This window comes from Uloborus diversus, chromosome 10 (genome assembly GCF_026930045.1).
Source record: "Uloborus diversus isolate 005 chromosome 10, Udiv.v.3.1, whole genome shotgun sequence".
In the NCBI taxonomy this organism is placed as follows: domain Eukaryota; kingdom Metazoa; phylum Arthropoda; class Arachnida; order Araneae; family Uloboridae; genus Uloborus; species Uloborus diversus.
In genome coordinates, this window is record NC_072740.1 from 94,165,856 (window position 1) to 94,192,479 (window position 26,624).

The 26,624-nt window shown below is 32.2% G+C and overlaps 1 protein-coding gene across 1 annotated transcript in view; it reads left to right on the forward strand.

Moving 5' to 3' along the window:
• The first annotated feature begins 1,730 nt into the window (after positions 1–1,730).
• Positions 1,731–26,624, forward strand: part of LOC129231817 (transient-receptor-potential-like protein) — a 43,651-nt gene continuing 18,757 nt past the window's right edge. The window contains exons 1-7 of the mRNA XM_054866196.1: positions 1,731–1,758; positions 10,764–10,915; positions 14,293–14,536; positions 16,257–16,601; positions 21,037–21,207; positions 23,414–23,648; positions 25,825–25,977. Coding sequence (XP_054722171.1) covers positions 10,776–10,915; positions 14,293–14,536; positions 16,257–16,601; positions 21,037–21,207; positions 23,414–23,648; positions 25,825–25,977 — 1,288 coding nt within the window. The 5' untranslated portion in view covers positions 1,731–1,758; positions 10,764–10,775. The remainder of the gene's footprint in view (positions 1,759–10,763; positions 10,916–14,292; positions 14,537–16,256; positions 16,602–21,036; positions 21,208–23,413; positions 23,649–25,824; positions 25,978–26,624) is intronic.

Sequence of the window (26,624 nt, forward strand, 5' to 3'; positions counted from 1 at the left end):
TTTGCAAAAAGAAGAAAAAATATATATTTTACACTTCAAATTGTGGTAGTAATTTTTTTATTTGTACAAAGAGTCAAAAATTCATTAGAAGAATATATATTTCAATATACGATTTATTATTTTTTTCTGAACAAAAAACAATTCTATTGTAGTCTGAAATCTAAAACCTGTTACTTATATTTTCGCTTACATTATGCTTTAATTTTCTTACCAGAGCCAAAGCTTAAAAAGAAGAAAAAAAAAAAAAACGTGCAATTCCGAAGTAATTTAGCACAAAGTCACTTCAAATTTCCATATCAGCAAGGAGCGTTTCCTTCACATTTATTCTATTCCTTCACAGTTGTTATTCACTTCATTAAGTGTTCATATAATGCGCGATATTTCTCTATTTTTTTGTTGCAGATTGTCCGGACGTGGGCCCGAACACGCATTCTCCTAGTTACGAGGGGAACGCTCTGCCGATCAAGCTACTCAGCTCTGTCGGTCATAGTGCAAGTTAAAGTTATAAGTTTAACCGAAAATCTCATTCTGGTTCTTTAAAACAGGTTTTTCGGTTGAAAAAAACAATTTTTAGACCGTGGGTCTATTTTTCGTCAGTAGCCAGCACCATAAGCTTTAAATTAACCCGTAAATCAAAGAAATCGATCAAGAATTGAGGAAAATCTGGCGTAGAAACCAAAAACAGGCTACAGAAATAATATATAAGGATAATCAAATCTTTGAATTACCGCTGTCAAGTGCGAATGCTTCGCGCAGGTCATCCAGTATTTTAAATTTTTTCAATACATGTCAAACAAGTCAGAAAATACGGTGTAAATTTAATCACTTTTAACAGAGTAAACTTCGATCTTCATTGTGGTACTCAAAATGCAACTAATTTCATATTTTGTTCTTTGATTTAAAACGTAAAAATGTGTATTTAAGTAACATGAAAACACGTATAAATTGGTGCTTGCAGTAGGAATGACAGCTTTGAACCTTGAAGTACAGTCGAACCCGCTTAATGGATTAGCCATTTTGCCACAAAAAATATTTTAATAAGCTGGATATTCCATTAACCGGGATCAAAATAACACATGACACTCGTTTGGTACATTGAAAATTGTATTAAGCGGGATATTCTTTAAATCAATATTCTAATTTGCGGGCTGGACTATAATATAAATTGGTTTATTTGCAGAATAAATAAAAATTCAAGGAAACTCATACTGGTTAAACAAGGTTACGGTTAAAAGAGTTTCGGATAAACGATGGATTGAATATTAATTGAGACCGTACGGATATGAATTTTGAAATTTACGAATCCTTCCTTTTTTCCCCAAGTTTTCAAAATGTTTGTTTGATTTGCAACCTTATTTAAACGATATTTGCAACCTTATTTAAACGATATTTTGATTGACAGTCAATGAGTGTAATTAAGAAGGTTAATACTTTGTTAATTGCAGTATGATATCAAAGACTTTTTCATAGCAAAAAATTATTAAAACATGACTTTTTTTCCGCGAACAAACAATTGAAATGCGCAGGTAGAAAAATAAAGTAAAGAAAATGTTGCACAGTCAGTAGAATGAAAGAGATGCCATACAAATGAAGCTAACATTTCTCTCTATATCGGATTAAGTTGGAACTTTTGCGTCATGTGATGCACCTGAAGTGTTCTAAGTGAAAAGCCAACACGCCAAACTACATTTCTACCACCCTAACGACCAAACAAGTCGTTCATGACATCAGGTTTACAATTCAATGTGTTAACATAAGGTAAGATTTGAATAATTTTACTTGGCATTTCTCGTTAAATCATTTGAAATGATATTTACAAAAAAGGGAGGATATGAAACGCATATTAGTTAAAAAATAATTTGTTTTCATTTTAAAAATGCAATTCTCACCATACGGCACACCTTTATGAATTTTTTGAATTTGTAAATCCTGGTAATATTTGTGGATAAAAATTTGGAACAACATTTGCGATCAATTGGTATAAAATTGTATAATATTGTTTTATTTAACAGCTAAAACAACAATTAAAAACAACAGCGAAATTTCACCAATAAAAGTTTACCTAGTAGATGAAAAATAATACAAGATAAAATACGATTTGGAAAAATAATTCTGAAATCTAAAATGGATCTGTAATTTCTCTACATACTTATTTCTCTTCAGTAACTAATTTTTACAACGTAGGATTTTTTTTGCAAAAACCAAACCGATTTCTCTTCAATTAAGGTCAACACAAACTAAAAGTTCTCAAAATGTGACTAGTTATTTTGTATTTCCTGTCTCCTAAATTAGTGCAAATACCACAATATACACAAGATCATGTAAAATAATGTTTGTTTAGTTGCTATTGATGAAATATTATACTAAAATCACAAATACTATTTACTTAATACGGAAATACAGCTTTTTATTCGCACAGTAACTTATGCAAAAATATATTTATAGAGTGCTAATATTGTTCTATAAAACTTCGAATTATTTTACAAAATTAAAATTATTTTGCAGAACTTACATTTGAGTGTAGAGATTAATTAAATATTCCGGAAAATACGATGAAAAAGTTTTACACTGTGCCTGTCGCTGGTAAAAAGAAACGATGAAAGAGTTCATCCTCGCACTACCGAATAATAATCAAATTCATTGCTTATTTTTTTCTCTTTGTTTTTCATGACACAAGACTTCAAAAGTGTCAGGCTAAATTCGTCTTGAGGATTTTTGTTCGTCTAGAAAGCTGTCTTTCTCGAGGACTTCTAAAGTATGGCAAATTCGCATTTGCAGACAAAATGGTAGAAAACTAGGAATAATTAACTCATGAAATAAAACGACATATTTAATTGATTTTAATTTCATTACATCAATTAACATACGATTTTAGTGGCATAATTAACACTCATTCCAAGATAATCCTACCAGCCGCTTTTTTGTTCTGTTAATAGCGGATCTCTATAGTTATGATTTCATATTTAGGTAGCCCTAATTAGAAACTTTTTTTTTCTCATGAAATTTTTTAATGTATTGAACTAAAAACTGCAATGCTGTTTCTTTGGATTAGAATAACATTTTTTGAGATAATTTTAATAATTTGTTGATTCATGTGGCAGATTGGAACCTAATCCATAATACTCTAACCACTTGCCAAATATGCAGAAAAAGAATGAAAAAATTAAAATACATGAGCATGCTTAAAACCTACGCACAATATATAATCCAAGAAAAAAGAAGAAGCAAGTATTAAAAACGAATTTACAGTTGTCATTAAGTACGCATTATTGATAGCGTATCATCATAACTTTTATCCTGGATTTATATAGTCCTTGTTAGAAAGTAATCTGTTCAATACTCTCTCTCTCTCTCTCTCTATATATATATATATATATATATATATATATATATATATAGAAGAATTTAAGAATTTTCGAGATCATTTTTAAAATGCAACTGGAAGACACAATATATTTTCACTTTAGAAAAATAGCATGAAAAAGCTTGAATCAATGAAATGTATTGGATAGAAAATACTATATTGTTCTTACTGGCGAAAAAAAGTCAGTTTTACAAATGCCTTAACTATGTTTTTTTTTTTTTTTGTTACTATGAGTTTCGCGCGTGTATCAGACTTAGCAATTAAACATGTATTAACACATTATATTCGTACGCATCGAGAAACCTGAACTGGCCTTGAACGTTTAATCATTGATTATCATGTTAAATTTCAATGGGAAAAAGTTAGAAGAAAATTATGTAATCAGTAACCAGGTTGGTGGATATCAGAAACGGGCATGATTCGTATATTATCAATTACTTCAAGAAGTTATTGCCAGACTTAGCAATTAAACATATATTTAAACCATATTCGCAAGTACAGTAAAACCTGTAAAGTTGACCACCTTTGTAAGTTGACCACCTGTCTATGTTGACCGCTTTTGTCAGGAACGGAATTAGTCCTATCTTATATAATGAAGAAAAACCTCTGTAACTTGACCACCTCTCTATCTTGACCACCTGTCTATCTTGACCACTAATGAACACCAAATTTGGTTTGGAGTATTGTAAAAAACCCTTTGTAAGTTGACCACTTAGTTTATTTTTTTGAATTTTATTTAGCAAATTATTTTTTTATTATTTTTTATAGCTTTCCAAGAATATTTTTGATGCCAGACCAGCATTTTACCACCTAAATGAAACAGCAGCACAACCAAACATTCTTTTGAGTTTAACCACATTGGAAAACTACTAAGAACCCTTTTATTCTCCAAACTTGTTTTTCATTTGTTGTTCTATTTGAGATAGCCTTTTGTACTCTCTGTTAAATGAAAACAAGTGTCAGTAGAAAAGTACAAAGTCTTTTCTTCAATCGCAATATTTTGTGGCAACACTGGAATTGTGCTAAAGAGTTAAGTTACTTATTTCTGGTGCAAGGGATTAAGAGATAGGACATTTTCATTTTCAGCTGCCTTTATAAACTAGGAGAGTCCAGCTTGTTTCTCTTTGTGTTATAAGTTTACATAAAATGGCTTCAAAAAGAAAGTTAGTTGAACTTGAGATTGATAAAAAGTATGAAATATTAAAATTAATTGAAAAGAGAGAAATCCAGAGAAAATTAGCTGGGACACATATGGAATTTCCAAAACTAGTCTAATGAGTGCACCAAACTTCAATAAGGAGTTATTTTGTTGAAAAGTAGATCATCATGTGGTTATAAATGTATATAAAGAAAAATAAAGCAAAAATTTTGTAATTTTTGATTAGCTATGAATTTTTAGGAACTATTAATATCAAATGAGTAACTTTCCATAAACAATAAGACTTTTTTTTGGATCAATTTACTGAAATTTTAAATTTGCATGACACATTATACGTCATTCTGGGAAAATAATTTCTAAAAATATTTGAATAACATTTTAAATTATTCTTTCAAAGTAATGCTAAACAATGAAAGTGAGTTGAACAGAAAGAGTAAGTGTCAATAATACATGGTGCAAGAAATGACAAAAAAAAAAAAAAAATCATTACCCCCTTTATAAGTTGACCACCTGTCTAAGTTGACCACCAAAGTACTGCACCGCAAGTGGTCAACTTACACAGGTTTCACTGTATAAGGAAATCTTGAACTAGCCTTGAACGTTTGAGCATTGACTATCATGTTAAATTTTTATACATATCGACGAGAAAAGAAACATGTAATAAAAAATTAGATTGGTGGAGAAACGGACGTAATTCTTAAATTGCCAATTATTTCATGAAGTTAATGAATCATCGAGAATGTCAATTTTGCTGGTTGTACTTATCTGCAAAAGTTTTGGTTATTTGCATCATTTCGGATTTATGTAATTAAAGCGTATTACAAAGATTATTTTCAATTTATAAACTGCAGTTCCTAAAAACTAAAAGTTTCAGAAAAGAAGTTATTTTAATTTTGAAATACGCTTCTTTCATGGATTGCAGTAAAAACATGTTTTTGGAGAATCAAAAATCATCAAAGTATCTTGAAATTACAGAAAAAAGAAGAGAAAAATTGAATTAATGCGTTAAGAAGAACTCATACTGCTCTAAAGAAGCAGTGTCTTTTAATGTTTGCTTGCGGACCCAGGTGGTCTGATCGGTAAGGCATCGAGCTCATAACTGGAGAGTTCCGGGTTCGAGGCCAACCGGTTGAAGATTCTCTGTTTTCACTGATGATGACTGGGGCACGTTAAATATGTCATGATCATGAAGTCATCCACGTGAATATTTGTAGAGGCGCTGAACCAGTTGTTCAACTTCTGGTTTGGTTCTAAATTTTTAAACACACGATAGATTGTGCTTCCATCTATCGTGTGCTGTCTGAGCTCATTTGAACTTCCACCTAATTGGTGATTGTTAAAACAGAAGCCGTCCCACAGCGCCTTAAATCGACTAGCAATCGGTGATCTGAGTGGTGTTAGCAACAACAATGTTTACATGCAATGATTTTTTTCAATGTTTACTTGCGACTTGATACAAAAATGGAAGATAAAAATTCTCAGTTATAATGGTATTGAAAACAGGTGTAAGCATAAATAGGCTTCAGGTCAAAACTGCAACATAACTTTTATGGTAGTTTAGGAACTATAAGTAATGGCAGGATGTTGTAAATAAGACCTAAGCATAAATATGCTTCAATTCAAAATTGAAACAACTTTTGTGTTAGGGCTTGCTACTGTCTAAAGAATTACCTATTTTCTAACATAATTTTAAAGGCATCAAGCAATATTGAGTATACATTTAAAAAAAAAGAAGAAAAAAGAAAAACAAATCATGGTCTGTAAGGAAAGTAATGTCAGGTGAATGAATTACAAGCCAAGTTTTTATCTTACTAATAAAACGTGTATAAATGTTTCAAAAGACTTTCCCTTCTGAATCAATATATTGTTTTAGTGAGATATGTGATCTTCGGAGGAGTACGACCAGACATTTTGGTGAAACTTGCTTCGATCTCTCGTGTAAGTGACGTTCTACTGAGAAAAATAAGGCCACCATGCTCTGACTTTCCTCCTGATAAAGAGCGACTTTGGTAAAGATTGTTTAGCAAGATGGCCGGTCTTTCATTTTGTTGTAAGGGATTTTGAAGGATAAGTAATTTTTGACTGGCCGTAAAGAGGTCAGCAGTGAGTCCTGTTATGGAAAACCATCAACAACCACCACAGACGAAAATGTGTAGCTGAAATCATGAACTCGTGGTATCTCTTGCGTGCTTCTTGAACGGAAAACCCATTAAACATTCCAAAAATTATCGTTCAAGGGATTTTGACGAATTATCTGCATGTGTGAAAAGTTTTCGAAGTTGGTCAACGGTCTCTTGGCCAATATTCAAAGCTGTCAACTATTAATCTGCTATCCTATAGTTCTGATGTGACGCCTTGCATCTTATTCTTCTCCCTCTACATGAAAACAAATATGAAAGAGCATCATTTTGCGACATTTGAAAAATTCAAAGAGACTTGAGCCAAGGCTCTGAAGGACAATACGGAAAAACCCAACCGTTACTCCTTCAATCTACGGAAATCTCGCTGGAAGCAATATACTGACTCAGGAGGAGTTTATCTTGAAACCTTCACCTGTATTTTTGCTGTCGGATCAATAAATGTCTTGTAATCAACTCATTGACATTACTTTCAGGTTCATGTATAGTATATTTCCTTGTTTGTGTGGACACTCTCGAAGCAAAACAGTTTTGATGAATTCTGAGAGACATTATCCGTACTTAAAACGTTACTGGAAAATTATGATTTTTTTTCAACAGTACTGAACAAATTATTCCTGGAATATGAAGGAAATAACTCTGTACAATAAAAATATAGAGCAACCATATCACTTTTTTTTTAAATTACTATGACTGCTATTTTGTCAAGCAGCAACAGGATTCAAATTTGAAATTTTTAATGCAGTTTTACTTAGTTTAAAAATCTGGCCAATAACGCAATATCGATAGCTCTAATGACTTCTATAAAACACACACAGAGAGAGAGAGGGGGGGATGGAGAGAGAGCGGGAGAGAGAGAGATAAGTGCTTACACAAAAATGTATGGGAATCAATTTATAACAAAATAATATGAATTTTTAACGGATTTTACACTCAATTTATGAGATAAAATAATACTATCGTCCGGAAACTATTACGTTAACTACAAGAATATTTTCAGATACATATTTCTGGAGATCGAAGTTGTTTTTAAAACATTAACATTCGACCATTAAGTTAGAAAAAGCTCCCCCTCCTTTTAGAAATGAAAGATCATGTGTAAGTTCCTGTCTTCTGCTTTAAAGTGATGGTTTCTTGTAACACCGAAACATGTGTGCATAAAATAATTTTTTTTTTTTTTTAATGCTTTATTAAGGGGTTTTCTCACAAAGGTGATCCTTTATTTTTTTATCAAACCCTTAGTTATTGTGGTTTTTTTTCTCTTTCAAAGGTATCGGAAAAGTTACTTTCAAATTGATCAAAATGGAATGATTAATAATAGTTAATTACTTCCTTAATTACATGAAAATAAGATAAAGCGTATACTGGAGAAATATACTTGTAGTATGTTACACGACTGAAGGAGAAAGAAAGAAAAAGATGGCATAACAAGTTCATTCAAATTTAAATGACCTTGCTTTCCCGTATACAAACTTCAATTTCCCAACAGGAGTTCTTCACGAAAGCACTCTCAGATACATTTTCTTAAAGTGAACAGCGCTAAGACAGCAGCTTCCAAAAGTATAGTTTCAAAGCAATTTAGAAGTTTATCCAAATAAATTTTTAGAACATTCTTCACATATCAAAAACCATCCTCAGATGCACTTGTATAATGGGGTTGTTTCCTTCAGTCAAAAGTATTACTTTTAGTCACTAAAGTTGATAGAAGGAGCGAAAAAAATAACATAGACCCAGAAAATACTTCCATTTTCCCAACAATTATTTTTTAATTAATTGTTTTAAATGCCTGATTTTTCAAACAAGGCATGGTCTTATGACGTCACAAATGATGAATTTAGGCACGTATTCCACTGGCAACCTGAATGTTGACGCTTGCTGTCTACAGCATTTCCAGGTTATGATCATTCAGAAGTGAATTTAATATTTCTCTCTGCTCTAATGGCAACAGTGAATGGCAGTTCATCATTTGTGATGTCATGCGCAGAAGCCTAAAAATTGAAATTGACTCTGCGCACCGATTTAAATAATCTTTTAAAAGTAGTAAACTTCGTCAAATTATTTAAAAAAAGGTCAAATCCTACGTTTTTAAGCATGCTCTTTCAGAAAAAAATACTTTTAAAATTTTCGAAACGACTCCATTGAAACAAGAAAAAACAGATGATCACAAAAGTGCAACACTTTCGACATAGAGCAAATACTTCAAAAGCACAGCTTAACAACCATCACCACAAGATCAGCGTCAAAACTGGATTTCAATTTTAAGAAATATAATCTAGTTTTTTGACCTAAATTACATGTTTGCCTATTATTTAACAACAGTTCTGAATGACCCAGTATATATACAGGGTGTCATTAAGACCGGATAACTTTGTAACGTCATATTATTCGCTTGGAGTGCATAAAAAATCCTAATGAACTGCATCTTTACAACTTTACGAGAAAAATGAGAGAAAAGTTTGACATTATATCTGGTGTGCGAGAAAAATGCCTTTTACAGAAACGTAACCATCGGTATTTGCATAAGTTTACAAATGAAGATTGACACTCAAATATTCATTGTTCATATCAAGTCATGCATGCATTCCGTGGAAGGCTGATTGCACCCATATTTTTTCTTACATAGGATATGACGTCACACTTTTCTGTTGTATTTTTTCTTGAGAACCACGAGTCGTAAATGTGCAGTTCTTTTTTTTTTTTTTGTTTTTTTTTGATTTGAAAGGTACCAAAAATACGCAATAGTTCCTTAATATTCAATACTAGTGATTGTAACACCGGTAAATCGAGCTATTTTTCAATTTTGTAATACCGGTATTTTCAGTATTAGCTGAAAATAAAGATAGATAGTTTTTAGTTAAAATGTTTTCAATTTAACTAATTTTAACTAATTAGGCATTATTGTATTCTAAATTTTGCATTTTTTTTTTCGATGAGATGCGCCAAAATCTATTGATGTGATGCAAATATTTGGCTGCAAAAGCACGAATTAATAGCAAACTCAAACTTATCATGATCAGGAGGAAATAGTTGAAGATGATACATATATTGACACATATTGGAAAATAGTAGTCTCTTGAAGAGAAATTACAACTAGCTTTAAAAAAAAAGAATTAATTAAAAATATACACATAATACATTTGAAACGCACAATTACGAACTTATGTATCCAAAACCTGTACGCAATAGAATGAATTATTTGAAGATGAAGGACTTCGCGGCAACTAGATGAAGTGTATTGCGTATTATTAACAGTACCCCACCAGAGTGAGTTCAGAAAGAGAACTTTCTACTCTAGGAATTTTGTGTTAAAATGAGTTTCGCGCTTACTTACATTTCAATAGATGCATTGTATTTCTAACTCTTTATTGATTTGTTTGTTGTAGCAGCTGTCTATTATATAGTTGCATAAAAAAATTTCGTCGGTTTTCTCAAAATTGTGGAACATGGCAACGAAACGATATGTTTTTGGTCCTTTTTTAAGAAATTTCTAATACTGGTATTCTGGTATCGCGTTTTATAAAATACCGAATACTGGTATTGCATTTTTGGTCTGGTATTGCAATCACTATTCAACACCCTTACTGTAACCGAAGGAATTGGTAAGTACAAATGACAACAATCTCAAGGTTGGGTGAGGACACCAGGGTGGAAACAGAAACCTGTTGGGTTGTGCGTGCATGGATTGCGTTTGAAAAAAAAAAAAAAAAAAACCTTAGAGGAGATTTTTAATTTATTTGTTGAAGTGTCAAGATTTAGTCATAAGTGTGTCAGTACCTGGTACGTGACATAATAATGTCATAAGACTAAATAAATATAGAGTGCCTCATAGTACGAACCTTTCTTCTCACTCTCTTACTCTTTCTATACATGTATTTGCACGTTCTCATTTCTAAAGAAAGAAACGCGGACAGTACTACAGTTCTTAAAACCCATTTTCATGTGTAAACAGTCTGGGTTCCGTTTAATGTATAAAAATTAGCATAAAATTGAAAATAAGGGCTGTAGGTGAGCTCCGAGCTCCCATGCAAACGAAGTCCTGTATGGTATAATGAAGGATAAAAACTTCGTCACTTTGAAAATATATTTTTGGTTTTTGTTTTAGAAAATAGCGAAGATGAGGAAACTTGAAGATAACGATGATAAGGAATGGTCGAACGTCATGTACAGCCAGCATCCATCGCTGAGGAAGCTGGAACCAATAGAAAAGCAATTCTTGTTAGCAGTCGAAAAAGGAGATGTCGTTCGAGTGGCAAGGTAATTCTTTTACAAGAAAATATTACATGATGTTTATAAAGTCTTGTACTGATAAAGAAAATTTATTTAAAAAAAATAAGATTTATACATATTTTTTTTTTAATTTTAAATTATGATCCCTATTTGGTGTGGCATCAGAACCTGGAAATCAGGCAAAAGTCAGGGAACTTGATTGATCAGGAAAAAATCAGGGAAATATCAGGGAATTTCGAAAACATAAAAATGAATCGGGGAAAATTGATTGAATAAAAAAAAATGTCTTTTTGCTTTGCAAAATTAAGTACCGTAATTCCCTGTGCATTATCCGCCGATTATCTGTTTTTTTTTTAACTTTAATTAATGAGGTGTGAATTATACGCTGCCATGCATTTGTGCACCTTTTTCCTTTAAGGTCCAAGTATTGAACCTTAACTTATAAACCGGAATTCACTTACGAAGACAGCTTCTGTGCCTGTAATGTTGTTTATTTTACATTGCATGATTTTTTCTTCTTTTTTCCGTGTGTTCCATGCTATGTAAAATAAAAAAAACCCCTACAGACAAATAAGCCCTCATTGCTCCCTTAGCGCCCTTTGCCTTTACTCATTGTTCTAAAGTTATTAGTATACTATAATCGCGATGTCAAGAAGAAATCTTTATTTTTAGATTAATTTTGAGAAAAGCTTAAAAATTACTTCTCGTTTTTAATTTTATTTCTAAAATTGAATGTTAAATCAAAATCAACTTTGCTTTTTGCCATTGTATTATTTGCGGTCGCCATAGTATTATTCGCTGTCGCCATAGTATTATACAAGGTTTTTTTTTCCTTCCGACTTAAAAAAAAATATTTTAAAACCAAAGTTTTTATATGTAATATGTTTTGAAAACAATCGAACGGTTTTTTTTTTTGAGTTTCAAAGTTGCTTGTTAAAAATGTCACCTAAGATTTTTTCCTGTAAATAATAAAATTATTTGAAATTGAGTTACACTTGTTTACATAAGTAAATATTTTAGTTATTTTTAATAGTTAAAATGCTAAACTCATTCATTAAAACTTAAATTATTGATTAGAGAATAGTTCCATATGAATAGATGTCAAAAATTTTCACTTTGTTTTACAAAAATATATATATTCACCAAGTGTAATTACATAACTACTATAATTTCACCGTACTTGTTGTTCTTGCAGCAGTTATTATACTGCTTGAAAATTTAGTCTAAAATTAATTCAATATTAACTTTCTGTGATTTTGATAATTTATTAGAATTATTATTATTATTATTTTTTCAATGAAGTTTACTTGATAATTTTTTTCTATAATTATTGCTTCAATTTGAAGAAAACAACATCTTTTTATTTATTTTTTTAAATTAACAGCTTAAAACCTCTTAAATACTGCATTTTATATAAACATGCAATGGTTTCTAAGTAGGGCAAAGAAAGGAAACCAATATCATTGGCAACGTAAATCAGGGAAATTCGGTGAACTTATCAGGGAAATCAGGGAAAAGTCAGGGATATTTTTTTCACTGTTCCTGTCGCCACCCTGTTATCTCATCAAGTTTTTTCCCCAATTAGTACAATATTTGCTAAAGGCATGTAGGTGGCGCTAACATCGAATACTAAAAATGGCGTCTTGGAAAGAAAAACTCCCAGGAATTCCTCAAGGGAGATTCAGAGGGTTCACCCTCCTAGAACCTTTGGTTTTAACACATATTGGCAATTCTAACGTGACAGTTTACATCTATATTAGGAATGTTATCCCACCCCTCCTCACGGAGGTAAATTCTGATTGCGCTAGTGCCTGGCACGAAGTTGGAAATCGTTCAAATATTCTCAGAACTACAAAAGGTGCATCGTAGAACTGCATTGAGTGCCAGACTTATCTTATAAAACCCCAGTTTATTATTCATTACCATTCTTCTCGATACATCTCAGATGACCAAATGGTTTTAATATAAATAGTACGTCAACGTACGTATGAAGAAATGTATGCTCAATCACTTTTTATAGTTTCTCGTTGAGCGTACCAATAATAATTCAACTATTTATTTTGCTTTAACTCTATTGATACTTTTAGCTTAAAAATGTCTTAGTACTGCCTTCAATGCTTGAAATTATACAACGAATTCACAAATTGGTAACTGAAAACGTTATGTCTTCTGCTTTGCAAGCACTAATAATACTTCAGAGTATTTTGGGATCATGTTGTTAATCTAAGCATTGAATCTCAAACACTTAAAGATTCACTAACGTTCAATATCTGAGGAGGTTTGTTTTAAATAGTACTTTCATTAGTAGGGGAGAGTGTTGCACATTGGGACACTTTTCACATTTTACTTTTTAACGTCAATTATTTGAATCAAATTTAAAATCTAAAAGTCACATTAAAATGCCCTAAAATATTTCTATACAATATATTTTTTAAAATCCAGACAGTTTGAAAATAAAATATTGCCAGCCATTTAAAGTAAGAGCTCCAAGCTGTCCTAAGGTACAACATCCTATTGTACCTTGGGACACATCTTGCTGTACTATGGGAAAGTCTTCGTGATTCAGGAAACAGCCATATAATTGAACCAATTTTGCTCCAAAAAACAAACAAACAAGCAATATATATATATATATATATATATATATATATATATATATATATATATATATATATATATGGTAATGAATTAAATCATGAATAATGAATAATTAATTATGAATAATGAATTATTAACTAACATTAAATGTGTTAAAAGACTACATAAGATTGGAACATTGCTCCACGTTCCTAAACATATCTTAATTACTAAGAACCATTCATATATTGTACCTTGGAACGTGTCCTAAGGTAAACTATGTTTCGCTGTCCCAAGGTACAATCACCACGTGGTTTAAGAAAAACCAAAATGGCGGTCAATCTAGATACATTATCATTATTTCCTCATAATCAAAATATTTAAAGTACTTCTCTTTATAACAAAATAAAATTCAGTTGATTTGTTTTACAAGCACAAAGACAGAAAATGAAATGAAAATGAAGAAAATATGTACTTTGGAGACATGAAATTTTCTTTCTCTCACAAAATCGTCAATTTTACTCATTTGATGCTGATTTTTACTATGGCAACATTTAGTGGTGAAGGTTACTATTAGATATTACAAAAACACGACTACTAAAAATAGATTCTTAGAAATTAGCAATGTCCCAAAGTACAACACTCTCCCCCATCGTGTACACATTGAACGTTTTGAAGATTTAGAGCTATAACTTTTCTCGCTAACAAATATATTGTGAATTCCGCGCATCGCCAAATTCAGCTATTTTTTGCAGTAAAATAAAAACTGTTTGTATGCATCTATGTTGTTATCATTAAACTTTATTCGAAAAATAACTTTTTATTAGGATGCTGGACATGTCAAACAGGAATAGATCGCTGAAGCTGGACATTAATTGCAAAGATCCAGTTGGTCGTTCCGCCACCTTAATGGCCATCGACAATGAAAACTTGGAAATGCTAGAGCTTTTGCTAGAAAATGGCGTTGAAAGCAGGGATGCATTGCTACATGCTATTAATGCTGAATATGTGGAAGCAGTTGATTTGCTTTTAGAACACGAAGAAATAGTGCATAAGGATGGAGACCAACATGTGAGTATATTTTCATAAGTTACAGGACATTTTAAAGTAGCAGTTAAATCATTTTGAATTTAAACCTTGCAAAAATACGTTTGAAGAGGGAAGGCATTTCTATATATGAAGAGGAGGGAAGATAGCGATCAAAGATACAGAAGGAAATGAAGATAGAAGGATCAAAATGAAAAAAAAAAAAAGTTAGATTTAAATCTGAAGTAATTTTTTTATTTAAATGAATTTTCTTTATCTCTTTATCAGTGCAATGCTTTAGGAAGGACCTGTAGAACTCCCATAGAAGGTACCCTAGTAGAGGTAATATTTTCTTTTAGAGTCACGAGAAAAACTCAACGAAAATTCTTCAGTTTCTTCCTTGTCACGTGACAGATCTCTGCATTCCCCGTAGTTTGATAATTCACGGTAAATCATTAGTCATGATGGACTGTCATGTGACAACCATAAAAACACCGGTTTCATATAGTGGGGGCCACCGATGGGAGGTCACTGTGATCTCTCAAAAATTTTGTCTGACGATTCAGCAAAATTATCATCATTCGGCAAAATTTGGAGTTTCATTCGGCAAAATTATCTATAGTTCAGCAAAATTTGGAGTTCCATTTGGAAATATGAGACTTTACACCCTTCCTAAAATTTAAGTTCGCGTGCCAGTGGTGGGGGCTGAAATTGCAACAACAAACTTTCTCTATTTGATAGTGTTAAGGCCCCTATAACTAGAGAGCCGACGCATCCGCCATTTTGGATCAAAGTGACCGTCTGTTCTTGAGCCATTGCCATAGGGTGAATTATTAAAAGACGCAAGAAAGAATGTTAAGATCATAAAAATAAGTGAATGTGCCGCAGTGTACTGTGCTAATAGTTCACGGAGAAAGGATTTTGTTTCTTTAAATTTCAAAATTAATAACCCAAGATTAAAAAAAAAATCAATTTTATTGACGATTTGCTGGAAATCCGAAGCTAAAACTCGGCAGTGCGAAAGCAGTAAACATTGTTATGTAAATTCTCGGTACTATTTTTATTGCTATGAAGTAATTTAGTTTAAAGAAATTTGCTTTTTTTTAATACAACTGTTACCTTTTTAAATCAGTTGATAAATTAATTGCTAAGATCCAAAAATATAATGCTGCCAAAAATAGGACTAATTCACTTTATCAGAAATTCAAGTATAGCACATAGTATTAGCACATAAAAATAAATAGTTGCACTAATACTACTAAGAGCATCAATAGTGTAAAGTAATACTAGTTTCATAATTAATTAGCAAGTTAATTAATTATGCAAATAACCGAATAATAATAATATATGTAATATTTCACTAATTGAAATGTTTTCGATTTCTTAATGTTTTGTTGGTTTGTTTATTTTTTCAAAATATGACACTAATTGTTCTAATGTCAATTTGGGACAAAAACGAATGCATTAAGCTAACATAAAATGAAGCTGAAAGGAAGCGAAAACACATCTAGTGTGGTAATATTTCTCCGACTATTGATCCAAAATGGCGGACAGTTCGGCCTGGTAATATGTAGGGGCTCTAGATAGTGTTGGTGTAACCTCATAGCTTGCTCAAATGTGTGCGGAGTTTTTCTTGAACATCTCATGGATAGTTGATAATTCATCACCTATTGTTTATAATGTATGAAAATTGAAATAAAATGCTCGAGAAGCTAAAAGTATTTTATATATGAACGCATTTTCTAAAATCACCCTTTCTTTTCAGAGCTGGGAAAAAGTGGACAGAGATATATCAACGTTCACCCCAGAAATCACGCCATTAATACTTGCTGCTCATAAAGATAATTATGAAATCCTGAAGATTTTACTGGATCGTGGGGCCACATTGCCTATGCCACATGATGTGCGATGTCCTTGCTCTGAGTGTGTTCGATCCGTGGAAGAAGATTGCTTGTGTCACTCGAGATCAAGAATCAATGCTTATCGTGCATTGTCTTCTCCGTCCCTTATATGCCTTTCTTCTATTGACCCAATTTTGACAGCTTTTGAGCTTTCCTGGGAGTTGCGGAGACTTAGTCGAGCAGAAAACGAGTTCCAAGAAGACTATTTGGTACGTCAAAAAACTCTTTGTAACTTATTTAGCAGGCTTAGAATCAACAACAAGAAGAACATACATTAATTCTGTCAGTGCAAGATGAAACAAGTTAACTGTCTTCAATATAATCCGGTAGCAGAATTTTTTTCAGTAGTTTGCAACGGAGCTTATAAAATCCAAAACTAGTCTGCAAGGTAGATCAACATTAGATTAATCGTAACACTTACTGTGATTCAGCAAAAAGGTATGCTTGAAAATAAAATGCTAATTTAAAAAACTACGAGTAACGTAATGGCTAAAATGCTTTAAAATAAAACAGAAAACTGAGGCACAGGTAGCTGCGGGAGGAAAGGCTTTTGACCTCTTAGCTACTGAGGATTTCTGCAGAGATGTAGACACTTTTTTTTGGTTTTATTTTTCTTCTATTTAACTTTGAACTGCAGTTTTCTGCTTTAAATTTGAAAATATCGTGCAGAAAGCGAAATAAAAAAAAAACTCTTTTCAATTCAGAAAAAGTTTGCAGACCTTCTAAAAAACCTGCGACGGGTGGCACAGTGTCACGCGTTTCTGCTACCGGGTGTGTATATATATACATATATTTATAGGGGAAAAGGGGGCACATGTGAACATGGTATGCTTTGCTAAGATAAGTACCAGTACTACTTTTTGGCCAAACTTATAGAGCAATGAGCCAGTTTATGTTCCTGACAGCTTCTTTCTTTTAGCAGATGCTGCTCTTCTTCACTTAAAACCATATTTTAAACTAACTAATAAAGTAAAATAAATTATTGCAAACAATTATATGAACATTCAAGTAAATTTATGGCATTTTTTTTTGAATTAAATCAAGAGTTCTTTATTTTTAAAAATGACTACCAAGGTCGATGACAGGGCACTTGTGAACACAACATGTAGGGGCACATGTGAACAGTTCCCATATCCTCACTGCAATATAATATTAGTGTAGGGTTATTATAAGTGTTGAAAAAATATTTATAATTATTATTTTCGTACAATCAGCATGTAAACTAAGTGTTCATTATTGTTACATTATTATTAATTTATTATTTGTTTACTTTAATTATTTTTCATTTTTCAAAATTCTTTTGTTACTAAATAGTTGGCCAACAATTTAGTTTTATATAATATTTTCAAAAAAAAAATCCTTTAACTAAAAACTGAAGTTTAAAATAATTTTTAAATTCATCATCATATTTTATTTGAAGCTTAAACACACTATATAACAAGTAACAAAAATAAATGGCTCATAATGAAATATTCTTTGTATTGTTTAGTCTCATAAGTTTCTTTTCTTGTCGATACAGTGATTAGAACATGCTACGAAAGTAAAATTTGACAGTTAGCAGAGTTTTACAGAATGTTCCGCTTTAACCTGCAAAATCTTTATTTTCGCAACCGTTAGTCCTAGATGTATACTTCCAATTGCAAAACTGTTCAAAATCAGATGCAGGGTTAAGACATTGAAAGTTTGAAGTAAAAATGAAAAGGAGTCAAAAAATACAAAATTTAACTTTTTATACGAGCTGCAGGTCCCCTAACTTATATTTAGGGAAATAATCTCCATTGAAAAATAATTCCAATACAAAAAGTTTCAAATTAGTACCACCAATATTCACTGCAATATGAAGCGCAGCGTTTTTTGACTTACACCACTTTTCACTTGCCGTCAATAACACCTTTTGGGGGAAAATATAGTGGTTAACAAGTATTTAAAATTACATGTGTGTATAGAGTGTGATTTTTCAAATTGTTCGAGGTTTGGTGGAGGATTTTTACGCATCACGGCATAACATTTGCATTTATTTTTGAATAGCAATGAAAAATATAAATACCTTGTTTTTCTTACTTTGACGACCTGTCATTGTTCTGAAAGAGCGATAAGTTCCAATCTCATCTTCTGTATGGTCCCTTTAAACTTTAAACTGGAATATCTCCTTGAGTTTTGGTTGCAAAAATGTCAAGTTTTTTGTGTTAGTAATAGTTTTCAATGGAGATTATTTCTCTAAATAGTAGTTAGGGGACTTAGGGCAAGTATAAAAAGTTAAATTTCGTATTTTTGACTCATTTTTATTTTTGCTTCAAACTTTCAATATCTTAACTCTGCATTTGATTTTGAACATTCTTGCAATTGGAAGTGTACATCTAGGACTAACGGTTGCGAAAATAAAGGTCTTGCAGGTTAAAACGGAACACCCTGTATAATTCTGTAAAAAGATTTTCTTATTGACAGCTACTGTACAATTTAAGCTGACTAAATAAAGATTACAAATCCTTCAATGTAATTGGTATATACGTATATGTTTTATATTGAAGAGTTTTTCTTTGAAATGTGAAGTTTGTCTTGCAATTTTCAATCATGCTCATATGTGGACCAGGCTTGTTCACATGTACCTCTCTATAGGATCACATGTAAACAATTGAAGACACTTTTTAAAAATTCCGTAAAGTAAAAAAATATCTTTAAAAAAAACTGAAAGAAATCCAGGGCACAAAGAAAGGACTATTCAATCATGGGGACACTTTTTCTCTGAGAAATTGATAATATTTTTTGAGAAATTAAGAAATGAAAATAAAATGTTCACAACCATAATTATCTTAAAAGCAGTTAGATTTTATAAATTAAAAATTTAATGAAGTTCTGAAAGCCAAAATAAGCAAAAAGTAATAATAATTAAGTGCAATTGGATGAGCGAAAGCAAAACAGATGTGCATTATTATTTTAATTTTATAGTCTTTGAAATATAAATACCAAAATGGAAAAATTTATGGCTTAATATTATTGTTATGTCAATTAATAAGGATACTAAGTTGAACTAATAAACTCCAATCTTTTGGTAAAAGTATTTGCCGAAATATTATTAAATAGTAAAAATAATTAGTACAAATATTTGTTTTCGGCTTTCAAAGCAGTGTTAAAGCGAAAATTTTGCTATTTCCTAAAAATAAAAGCTCCTTAAAATTAGAAATACCACATGCATTGAAGTTCAGCACAATTAAAGTGCACGTATGAAACTTATTAAGTAGAAAAAAATAAGATGTATATCTTAGCATTAATCTCTGATACCACCATATTCAAAATATTAATATCTTGAACAAATAAATACACTGTAAAATCCGTTTCAGAAACGTTTCTGAAAAAATATGGGCAGCTTATATGCCCAATTTCTGCCAGTAACATATCTCGCAAAAAACAGGAATGTTTTCCACTAAAAGTCAGTAACCTTCCTGAAATTATCTTTGAATCTCCCTGGTTAAAGCCAGCAATATCTCTAGAACCTTCTAGGAAAATAAAGTAGGTTTAACGTAATTGATTTGAACCTACACGATTTACCAGGCAAGCTCCAAAAGCATTAATGCAACCATATGCCCAAAACTAATGCAGTATTGCAAGTAAGAACCAAGCACCTCCCTTGCCGTGCAGAGCTGCAGCAATCCAGAGACTTATTCACATTCATTGAGACCACAGTCAATCTGGGTAGAGCCCCTTGAAAAGGACAGGCAGACTTATCCGACATTTTGGTTCCAAGACAAAATTAGATCAAGCCTCGTTTCTAGTAATTATAAATACGTTATAATATTCGTTGGTTGCTATGTCGTAAAACAATTGATGATAAGTTGAGTAAAATGTCACTTAAGGTGAATCTAAAAAGATAAATTAGTTCATAAATTCAACAAAAATGCATCGGGAAATGTTTACTGTAATAAACCCCATTTTCACACCTTTTTTTTTTTAATTTGTATTAAATAAATCGTTTTCATCTACAGAATAAAATAATCAAACATCAATCAAGCAACACATCTAAAGCTTGGACACCAGTTTTCTGCAATGAGGCTTTTGTACAAATACTATTTTTCCCGCCCGACAATTTTGGAACCAGAATGTCGGGTAAGTCAGCTCCCCTTATATAAGAGCCTTAGATCTGGGCGAGCCATAATCCATTGAAATCCGATATACTTATTAAACACGCATCTTTAAACCGGTAGCTAAAAATATTTTTCACAGCAGTGAAAAGTCTGCATTTGTGCAACTCAGGAAATTTTTTTGCAAATATACTTGACTTTACCAGGAAATAGATGAAAACCCGTGAAATCCCGAACCATTCCATGGAAATTATCAGTGACGTTTCAGAATTTTTTTAGTGTGCCTTTGTGCGTGAAAAGGAAAAGAAAAATAAAACAAGGCAAAGGCACAAATTTTTGCAGGAAATTGTATTCACTTGTTTCGGCGTGACAGGGAGCGCCTTTATCAATGCAAAAGAAGTGAGCTTATGGATGAAGAGATATCCTCATTTCATATGCTTGAAAAAGGCGTTCCTTATAGCGCCGAAACACGTGCATGCAGCTCCCTGAAAAATTTTGTGCCTTTACGATGCTTTGTTTTTCTATTAATTGCTTGTTTAAAATCATTTTATTTTCTTTTTAACGACAGAAACTGCGACAGCGTTGTCAAGATTTTGCTACGACACTGCTTGATCATGCTCGAAGTTCAAGAGAACTGGAAATGGTACTTAATTACGATCCAACAAGACCAGTTTATCAACATGGAGAACATATGCCGTTAGCTAGATTAGAAATGGCTCTGAAGTACAAACAAAAGAAGGTAAATGTACACTAAAGAAATTACTGATAGATTTTTTCCCGTTACTTTAGTTATTCTTATTAGAATAGAAACCGCCTACCTTGTTTAGTAGTCAGAAAAGTCTGACTGCGACAGGAAGGTCTGGGTTCGATTCCCGACTCGGGCATGGACGTACTTTATCTCTTCTGTCCCTTTCCTTTCTTTGTGTGAATGTGCTGTGAATGGTTGCCTACCCTATAAACGGGTTCTTATGGCATGTGTGTACTGTAGAAGTCAGACTTCACACCAAATTATGGTACAAGTGGAAAAGTGAAGCAGCGCACCCCAAATTGCCAACCTCGCTGACACATGACAACATTAGAATAGAAATATTATGCAAGAAAAGCACAATTGAAATTAGTATATTTGAAGCTTTGAATATTATTTAAGACTGAGTGTAATACATTTTAAAATATCAAGATACTTGAAAATATTCTCAACAAAAATTAATAAAAGTTATTAAAGAATCGAAAAATCTCTAGCAATACTGTTTTTACTACGCGTTCATTTAAGTATTTATAATGAAAGGTATTTATTTCGATTATAGTTTAGTCATTTATAGGTGAGCAGTACACGTTGCATTTCATTACATTGCAACCCAGGGACACTTTTCCTATTACAGATAAGGTTTACCAGTTGATCAGAGCCAGGGAGACAGTTCAGCCTCAGCTTTAGTTATTAAAGCATTTGTTGCAGAAGGTGAATTTATTAAGAAAAAGTTACGGTGGTAATGCTTCCCATGACTTTAATTGAAACAATGTTACCTAAGCCACAGAAACTATGATATTTAGAAACATTTTACGAACCTGTATCAAGTGTCTTTTTTTTTTTTTAATTTTACGAATTGAATTCTAATATTTAAAAACTCTCTCCACAGAGACGAGTAATATTTATTATAACTAATGTTTGTATTAAAAAAATCATCAGCATTAATACTTTAATTAATGGTCTCGTTGAGTAACAATTCAAATTTGTAGCACTTCATGATATTAAAAATTGACAAAATAGTGTAGCCAAATAATACCATATAGCAAAAATTCTCTAGATCATGATTTTATGGTCATCAGAAAGTCCAATTGTTGATAAAGTGTTATCAGTAAACAGTTCGTTATCGATAGGCACTAGTTGTAGCAACAGTTATTACAATACTCTTTTCAAGAATTCCTGACCTTCATTTACAGTAAATTTTGTTTCGTCATTGTTCACTGCAGTTTACTGGTATAAAAAAGTTTTTTTTTTATACTATTTTTTTCCAGAAAGTCTACATTTGTGTAATTGACGAATTGAAAAAGAAAATTGTCTCTGTGTACCGTCATTTATTCCTGTAATTTGATAACCATAGAAAAAGATTGTGGCCCAATATGGTCATGCATAGTATCATTAGGACTCTGGTGCCTTTATTAAGAAACCGAAGAATCAAGTGGCAGATATGATCCTGTGTTGCGTATGCTGAGTATGTGCACAGGAGTGACCAAAGAACCCCCCTCCCGCCCCCCAGAAAATAAAGACTTATTAGTCTTCCAAATGTGACGATTGATCTTGCTCTTTTCCACTGAAGCAAATATGGAACATTTAATGATGTTTTTGATTTTATCCAATGTGATTCAATATATTTTTACATTGACAATAAATAATTTATTTATTTTTCAGTTCGATAGTACTTTTTGGCGTTTTCTCTGGGTTGACCTTATGTAGGACCTATGATTCTAACAACACCATCAATTTGCCATTTTTTGTTACACTGCTGACAAACATAATTAAAACTCAAATTTTCACATGGAATGATTTTTTTTTCTTATTTTTATAAGTGATTTGATGAATGTACGAAAATTAGAGCCAATTGAATCACAAATTATCGATATATTTGAGGAAGTGAGAAGCAAAGGGATGTAAGTGGACTTTTCAATATTTCGAGTAAAACGAGTTTAAAAGTTCAGGTCCTAGGAAGGCTTTCATTGATTTTTTTTTCATATCATGCAGTATAGCAGCTTCCACCAGAGCTACTAGCCCTAACACAGAAGAGAGGTTCTCCTAACATTTGTACCGACTATCTACAAATTTTTCATTTTGTCACTTACATCTCTTTGCTCTCTGCCTCATTTGACTCTGCCTAAGACTGTTCTTATTTGGGCACTTACTGTACAAACTTTGTATTCAAACTCTTATTTTACATTCCTTATTTTTTCAGTTTATAGCCCATCCTAATGTACAGCAACTACTCAGTACATTATGGTATGATGGTCTTCCTGGATTCCGAAAGCAGAACCCTATCTATCAACTATGGGACATAATAAAGATTGGCGTTTTGTTTCCATTGTACTCCGTAATGTATATGATGCTGCCTAATTCAAAAACAGGGCAGTTAGTTCGGAAACCTTTCTTCAAGTTCATAATACATTCCTTTTCTTACCTCTTTTTTCTGTGTAAGTAATTATTAAATAATTTGTTTAACAAATTTTTAATTGTATGATGTGCACCACACAGTAAAAACAATTCAGAAACGTTACTGGAATTTCTGCCACTAACATACCTTGCAAAAAACAGGGACGTTTTCCGCCAAATTTTAGTAACCATGCTGAATAATCAGGAAATCTCTCTGGTTGAAACCAGCCATGTCTCGGGAAACATCAAGAAAAATTAGGTAGGTTTATTGTAATTGCCTAGAAAATTTCTGATTTACCAAGAAAGCTCCAGAAGCATAAATGCAACCACGGCCAAAGGTAAGACAGAGCTGCAAATAAAAACCGAGCGTCTCCCTTGCATGCAATTCTTGTTTCGCAAAGCTGCAGCTATTCAGTAACTTCTTTCGCTCTCACTGGGAGCTTAGTCAATCTGGACGGGCCATAATCCAACTACAGCCGATACAGTCAATAAACACACTCATTCAATCTTTAAACTGGTAGCTAAAGATATTTTACACAACAATGAAAAGTCTGCATTCGTGCAAATCGTAACAATTGAGGAAATTTTGCAACGATGCTTCATTTTATGGGGAAAGAGAAGAAAACCTGTGAAATCACGAAACGTTCCACTGAAATAATTAGTAACGTTTCAGAATTTTTTTACAGTGTATACATCATCAAGGAACCGACTAATATTTTAAATTTTCTACCTTAAAACCGTATAGTTGACGCATTTCTTGCTTTTTCGCAAGTTTTTTCTTTAATCATATAAATAAAAATATACATACTGTTGCATGCGGAGTCAGACGATGACCGACTCCTACTCCGGGAATTTTAGAGCCTTCGACTCCAAAAACGACGCCGACTCCTTTACCTCAAAATCAGTCGGACTCCGACTTTGACTCCGCAATCACGTTCAGAGTTGCGGGTTTTGAGGAAAAAGGACCGACTTCGACTCCGAATCTTGAAATTTCTAACTTTCGTTTCCCAACTCCATCTCCTTTACCCCAAAGTCAGTCCGACTCCGACTCTTCAAGTTCACAGTTATGTTTTTCGAAAATATTGTATAATTATTCTGAAATGCTTAAAACCACATTTGAATTTTATTCATTTTGTATTACCACCTCCCTTCCAGGATGCATCAAACCTGATGCACTTTAATTTTTTTATTAACCAATTTTCTGCAGTCCTTTTATAAACATGCAGGCAAGAAAACTTTCTTGAGCGATAAAACAAGATTCCTGTTTCAACCATCTTAATCGGAGCAAATTTCTGTTTGTAATTTCATTTTGAAACTGTGTTCTGGAACACATTAATATTCATTATTTTTATCAAAAATGATACAAAGAATGAAAATATCAATTTAGATCATGTTTGCATAATGTGTTCTAGGACTAATGACATGGGATGAGGACTGATAAATGCAATTATTTTGAGCATCCTCAACTTTTCCTACTTTATTTACAAAATTTTTGATGTCTAAAATTTCAGCTTTTCTTTTCATAATACTATTGTTAGAAAAACGTCCGAGTGATAAATTGCGCCGCGTCTTTCTAAAAATAAACATTCAGATTTAAAATGCTAAAAAATAATAAAAAAAACTACTTTTATTGTCGTCGAATATATGAAAAATCCTTTGAACATCGTTTTTACACACGTCTCATTATATTTTAGAGCCTATATTTTAATGTGACGTTCAATTACAGTTTCAAACTAATTTTACTTTTGAAATAGTACATTATTGGCATGGAAACAACTTTGTTACAAGCACTCACAGTTGAATTACTGTTCAATCGATAGTTATATTTATGAATCTTTACTTAAATTTAATACTAAGCGTTTAACTGCCGTAGACAGGTAAACGGCAGTATCTGCAGAAATGAGTTTTCGAGATATTTGAAGAAACGTTTTTTGGATTAAATACTAACACTAGGGAAACATTGGAATCAGACGTTTTTTTAGCGGAAACCAAATAAACAAGTCTTTACAATAAAGCTAACGTACAATAGATGACAAAAAATGCAAAAAAAGAAAGAAAGAAAGATACAAAAAACTCTGCAGTTACTGCCCTTTACCTGACAAAGAAGTATAAAAATTATTTTGTCCTGTAAACTTCAAACTATACAAATTAGCAAACTGAGTCGTGTTTTGAATTTACTAATAACGCTGGAATTCAGTTTCTTGTTCTTTTTTTCAGTTCTTCTGATTCTAGCTTCTCAAAGGATTGAGACTGTTCTTGCTCGTTGGTTTGGTAACGAAGAAATGCAAATTCATTTAACAGAGTCCTTGAAAAGGCAACGAGGACAGCCGCCAACAATTATAGAATCAACTATTTTGGTTTATATAATTGGTAAGTTTTTCTAATTAGTTTTAGGAAATTAACTAATATGGATAAAAAGGAAGAAACTTTGTGATCATTACGTTGGAAGTTACAAATTATAAATTTTCAATGTAATGAAAACTTTTAAAAAATAAATTTAGTTTTAATTTTGTTCATAAAACTATCAATATTAATTGTGTAGTTCTTTAGAACCACTTGTCTAACAATATGATAAAATAAGATTATACAAAGAGACGCAGGGACCCAGGCGTGATGCTAATATGCGGCGTAATGATGTAGACAGCAGGGTGAGCGATACGTGTACGTGGCGGGGTTTGAACCAGACCATTGTGATGGTCACCCAGTACTTTACCTCTAAGCCAAGAGGACCTCAAGGATCATTGACAAAGTTGGGTTTTGTGCTGTCTGAGTGGGCACCACAGTGTTAATGAAAACTCAAAGCAAGTTATTTCAAGATGTCAAGAGTAAATATCTGCAAGATGGTATACTGTTGCCCGTAAATATGAGGCACAAGTTAGAAGAATCTCCAAATTCTAATATAGTTATTTACATAATACATATAGTACTGAGGCTACTCTTCATCGTCACTGTCTATACCAGATTTGAGTTGTGTACTAGTTTGAAACTGTTCCAATTCGGGCTTAATTTCTCACAAA